Source organism: Malania oleifera, chromosome 12 (genome assembly GCF_029873635.1).
Source record: "Malania oleifera isolate guangnan ecotype guangnan chromosome 12, ASM2987363v1, whole genome shotgun sequence".
Classification (NCBI taxonomy): domain Eukaryota; kingdom Viridiplantae; phylum Streptophyta; class Magnoliopsida; order Santalales; family Ximeniaceae; genus Malania; species Malania oleifera.
This window is the reverse complement of record NC_080428.1, coordinates 72,466,878-72,472,808: the sequence shown is the minus strand read 5'-3', so window position 1 is coordinate 72,472,808 and position 5,931 is coordinate 72,466,878. Positions and strand designations below refer to the sequence as shown.

The 5,931-nt window shown below is 37.2% G+C and overlaps 1 protein-coding gene across 1 annotated transcript; it reads left to right on the top strand.

Moving 5' to 3' along the window:
* The first annotated feature begins 2,688 nt into the window (after positions 1-2,688).
* Positions 2,689-5,023, top strand: LOC131144120 (probable inactive receptor kinase At1g27190). Its single transcript, XM_058092517.1, has one exon. The coding sequence runs from the start codon at positions 2,867-2,869 to the stop codon at positions 4,724-4,726; it is 1,860 nt and encodes a 619-aa protein (XP_057948500.1). The 5' UTR covers positions 2,689-2,866; the 3' UTR covers positions 4,727-5,023.
* The last annotated feature ends 908 nt before the right edge of the window (positions 5,024-5,931 follow it).

Here is a 5,931-nt window from a genome sequence, read left to right as displayed (position 1 = left end):
AGGCACCGTATAGTTTTTTTTTTTTTTTACAAAATACCTTCAAAATTTTTCTACATTAAATCAGTTAAATTTAATTAGATGTCGAATTAATGATAGAAGTGGATTTGTAACTCCTTGCTATGATGACGATAGCAAGTCAACTCCGCGTGGGAGACATTAATCTTTATGTTGACATCAATCTGTTAACGTCAAATAAATTATTCCTTTCGATTTAAAGTCAAAAATGAATTTAAGGATAAATTAAATATGCAATTTATTCCGCTTATCGTTACTAATATTACACTATCAACATTTAATTTAATTTCCCTCTTTAAAGACTTCATTATCAATTCATATTATTGTGCATTGAAAACTTAATAACATCATTAATTTTTTTTAAATGATGTAATTATAGATATTAACTGATGTTAAACAAGTTAAAAGAGAGAAGAAAAAATATGCATAAATTAGTAAAGAACTGGCTGAGACATTCATATTTTTATAAATTAGATATTCATGTATGAAGTAATTTTTGAATAACTACCAAATATTTAATATTATATTATAACATCTATAGTTTTATAGTATATAGAATTACATAATATAAAACTGTAATTCATGGTGAAGGGCTAAGAATTTCAATTTCTTCTTAAATTTGTATTAAGATATAAATCAAAGGAGCCTTCTTTCTTTATGAGCATACCTAATCTTTGCATAAAAATAATTAAATTTGTAGGAATGAATTAAATATCGTACTTCAAATTTTATTTCATTTTTTAATTTTCAAATTCCGTCATTCATTGTTAATATGTATTGTCATATCGATGTTTAATCTATTGGCGTGTAGTTGGTTTATAGTTCTCTATAAGTCAGCGAAAAACGTGGATAGTAATGGAGATGTGTTCCGGGAGTCAGGTTAGCCAAACATATAACTGATGCATAGAAGTTGTGTCCGCATCCAAACTTTACCCTAATCAGCAAGACCTGAGGGCGAAGGACGTTGAATCGTAGGTTTGGTGCCGCACTAGGGGGTCCGAAGGGCTCGTCGGTAGTTGGAATTCCTATGTAATAGAAAAATAAAAATAAATAAAAAAATTCACCTTCTTAATATTCAATGTGATCGATAAATTGTTATAATAAAAATTTATCCTTTTAGTTTATTATATTCCTAATAAATTAGGTTTTTAATTAATTAATTTTAAATATTTTATATTTTTACTAAAAACATTAACTAGCACATTCATTTTATTGTTTTTTTTTTTTTTTCACATTTAAGATCATGACTCAAGTTGTAAAATTTATAAAAACAAAAACTATAAATGGATAAACATTTATTTAAATACATTACATGCTTGAACTATCTTAAGCATATCACAAAATTTTAATTACATGGAATGTCCATATATGTAATTGAGTTCTAAATTATTTTATAACTCTATTATAATAATTAAAATACGAGTTTTGCATTAAAAAAATTTAAAATTAGTTTGTATTCTAGCAATGCAAACTTCAATTCATTTAAAAAGTATAAAAATAAATAAAAATAGATGCGGGAGTTTATAAATTTTAAATTTAGGTTAAAATTTAAAGTTAAAATATAATTTAAACACAATTTTTGTATTAAATTTATTGTAATGGGCTATGCAGATAAATGTTAAGTTGCATATTCTTCATGGTCAAGGATGAACATAATTGGGACATGGTCCTTGACAAGATTAATTACGGCTAATTTTGAGGTCAATAGTTAATTTGTGCGTGTCAATTGCCTCATTGACATATAATATTGTTGGGATGTAGAGTAAGTCATGGTTAAAGAAAAACTATGCTTGGCACAAAGCATAGGCCTGTAGGTTGTAACGTCAATATCAAATGTTTGTAGTGTTGATATGTTAACTAGACAGGGCATTTACTTGATAGTTTCTCCTTATAAGGTTGACACAAACAAGTTTGGCTGGATGGTAAATTTATAAATTGACATTTGAGCATGTTTTTAGTCACATAATTGTAAGTGTAACTTTATTTTTACCTTGTTTGGAAATGCTAATTATGTATAACATAATTTAAGCAATTGAGGTTGTCAATTATATACTCTAAACAGTTGGAAGTGTCAATTGTGTATTAATTTAACATGTAGGTGACATAGGACATAGGACATAGGGAGAATGGGTGCATAGTTTTTCTATACATGTTATAGTGTGTAATCATTATCTTTAAAATAAGAGAAAAAATTGAGAGGGTTGTTCTTGTAAATACTATTATCTTGTGAATTATTATTTCGTTGTCATAGATACTACATTTACGCAATTATGTGTGTGTGCGCGCCATTGAGTAATCAAGTGTGCTTTTAAAAAATATGCATTATTATTATTATTATTATCTCTGAAATTGTTACAATAGATATGGATTTAATAAATTAAATCTTAATTAATCTTAGAAAGAATAACTTTGTTAAAATCCCATGAAGCAAATCAACTTAGGTTTCAATAGGGTTATTAGTTTGTCTAGCAGCAAAAAAAAAAAAAAAGGAGAAAAAGGGTAGTGTGATTAATATGAGAATAATTTAATTTGGAAAATTCGAGCAGAAAAGACATGCGTCTCTATCTGCGCAAGTAGTAATTCGATAGGGCCACAGCCGTGTCCCTTAGGGTGGAGCTACGCCGTAAACGACGTCGCTTCAGAGAAAAAACGATATAAAACGAGTCGGCTCGTCTTTGCGGTCAAAGGCTGCAGTCTCTTTCTTCCCGAACAGTCAATGCCCTGCCTCCCCCTCTCCGCTCTGCTCTGCCCTGCCATTCCAGTGCTCATCCACCCACTATTTCAAGTGATCTTCGTCTTCATCCGACGCCACCTCTAACCCACTCAGAGCAAAACCCTAGCTAACCCCACCATGAAGAAGAGCTTCTTCAATCTCACTCTCGCTGCGTTACCCGTTTTCTTCCTCTTCCTGTTTGCTGCTTCTGCGGCCACAGAAGACGATGTGGAGTGCCTAGAAGGCGTGAAGAAGGCCCTCAATGGCCCTGAAGGCAGCCTTCTCTCATGGACTTTCACCAACACCTCGGCCGCCGTCATCTGCAAGCTTGACGGCGTGTCCTGCTGGAACGATGAAGAAATCCGCCTCATCAGCCTCCAGCTCTCCTCCCGGAGCCTCGCCGGACGCTTGCCAGACTCTCTTCAGTATTGCAGGAGCCTTCAGACCCTCGATTTCTCCGGCAACCAGCTCTCCGGTTCCATCCCGCCTCAGATTTGTACCTGGTTGCCCTATTTGGTTCGCCTGGATCTGTCAGGTAACGATCTCTCCGGTCCGATTCCGCCCGAGCTTGTGAATTGCCAGTTTCTCAATGATTTAATTCTGGGAAACAATCGGTTGTCTGGTCCGATACCGTACGAGCTCAGTCGACTTGATCGCCTGAAGCACTTCTCTGTTGAGCACAACGATCTCTCGGGTTCGGTCCCTATCGCTCTGGCCAAATTTAATGCCGCTGGATTTCGTGAAAACAGGGGTCTCTGTGGTAAGCCCCTCGCATCCAGGTGCGGTCGTTTGAGCGGCAAAAGTCTTGCCATCATCATAGCTGCCGGAGTTTTTGGGGCCGCCGGTTCGCTACTCTCAGCTTTTGCAATATGGTGGTGGTTCTTCGGGAGCTCTAGTCGGAGGAAAGGGTATGGCCTTGGTAATGGCAAAGACGATGTTTATAGCAGTTGGGTGGAGCAGTTGAGGTCGCACAAGCTCGTTCAGGTATCTCTGTTTCAAAAACCTCTGGTGAAGATTAAGTTGGCGGATCTAATGGTGGCGACTGATTATTTCAGTGCCAAGAGCATTCTCAATTCCAATAGAACGGGAGTTTCGTATAAGGCTGTTTTGCCGGATGGGTCGGTGCTGGCAATCAAGCGGTTGAGCAATTGCCGGCTCGGAGAAAAGCATTTCCGATCGGAGATGAACAGGTTAGGACAGCTTAGGCACCCCAATTTGGTGCCTCTTTTAGGGTTTTGTGTAGTTGAGGATGAGAAGCTTTTAGTGTACAAGCACATGCCCAATGGAACATTGTATTCTGTTTTACATGGAGGAGGTGCTGATAAAAGTAATACTTGTAATGAGTCTTATGACTCTTGTCCATTGGATTGGCGGACGAGGCTTCAGATTGGTTTTGGTGCTGCCAGGGGGCTTGCCTGGCTTCACCATGGTTGCCAGCCACCATTTGTACAGCAAAACATTAGCTCAACTGTGATTCTTCTTGATGATGATCTTGATGCTCGGATAACTGATTTTGGGTTAGCAAAGCTCATGGGTTTCGCTGCCTGCAGTGGTGGGTCTGTTATTGATGAGGAGTTTGGGGAGTATGGTTATGTGGCTCCCGAATACACAACCACTATGGTGGCATCACTGGAAGGGGATGTCTATGGTTTTGGGGTTGTGCTTCTGGAGTTGGTGACAGGGCAGAAGCCTCTTGAGGTGAGTAATGCAGTGGAAGGGTTTAAAGGGAACCTTGTGGATTGGGTCAGCGAGCTCTCTGGCTGTGGTAGGAGTAGAGATGCCATAGACAAGGCCTTATGTGGGAAAGGTCATGAGGAAGAAATTTTGCAGGTATTGAAGCTTGCTTGCAATTGTGTGGTTTCTTGGCCCAAAGACAGGCCTTCCATGGACCGGGTTTACGAGTCGTTGAAGAGTATGGCTGAGAAACACGGTTTCTTGGAACAGTATGATGAATTCCCGTTGCATTGTGGCATACATGATCTTGACTACAAGGAGTAACTTTGGGGAAGAGGAGAAAGGAGAATAGACCGCAGAGGATTTCATTATTTGTACATATATGCAACTCATGCTATTTTGTGGTAGGGCTTACCACTAAGAGGGTGTGGTTTCCACTTCAGCAAGTTTTCCTCTGCCAATGCTCATTTGCTGGGTTATTGTGTATAATTCAAGGAGCCTTTATGCTTAGCAAGGCCCCCGTCTGAATTCATTTGTCAGCAGCATCCAATTTCCCTATTGTTATTAACATTGTTCCTCTGCTGAAAGTTTTATCAATATATAAAATCTTCTGTTCTTATCTTTGCCATAGCTGCCACCAAGATTTTTATGATGTCTTCAACATGATTCCTTCATGGAATTATTTAGTGATATGTTTTGATGTAGATAAATGACATCAAGCAGCTAACTCTTTCTTTAACATGGAATACTGTCCTCACACCCTATCAGATTGCATTCAATTTAGTTCAGTTAATTTATTATCTAGTCAACCATCATATAATGGCTCAAGGTTTGGACTTTAAATTGATTTAATGGCTCAATATGAAGGGTTTTTAGTGCATGTTCTCACATGTAGATAAATCCCAAATGTAATTATATGCATATCACAAATGTTATTCGGATAGCTTGCATTAGGTGCCTTGATGCGTCTAGAGGCCCCATGTTTAAGCCAGTTTGGAGAAGTAGAACCTGCTTGCCCAATTGATTGATAAGGATATGGCAGTCATGCTACAGATTGTATGCTACCAAGGCTTCCATTAATGGTCACTAGAATGTTCTCACTGGCTTTGCTCAAGAAATATTTTTTCTATCCGGAAGATCCTGTGAGCACTTCAAAACTGAGACTCGTTTGTCATCCATGAGTGGAACTTATTTATCTAATTCTAGATTGTCATCTTTTCACCTGAAAAAGTGAAAAAAGTAAATAATTGTAAACAACATTGTCATACTTTTCCCTGTTGTAGCTGACTCATATCATGACAAAAATATCCCAACAGCTATGCACTTGTTATTGGGATTGGACCTAATTTTGCTTCGCCAAAAAGCCTATGATATTTTTGGAAGTTGTAGTTAACCAAAAGCATCTCATCCTTGGTGGGGTGGTTATCTATTCAAATAACATATTACATCTATTTTATTAATTTTGACCACCACTAGTAGTGCCTGATATATATATTTTTTCTGGCGAGAATCTTTTGAGGATGAAATTA

Excerpts from the sequence above, each read along its gene's own strand:
- LOC131144120 (XM_058092517.1), top strand. The coding sequence starts at position 2,867 with ATGAAGAAGAGCTTCTTCAATCTCACTCTCGCTGCGTTACCCGTTTTC.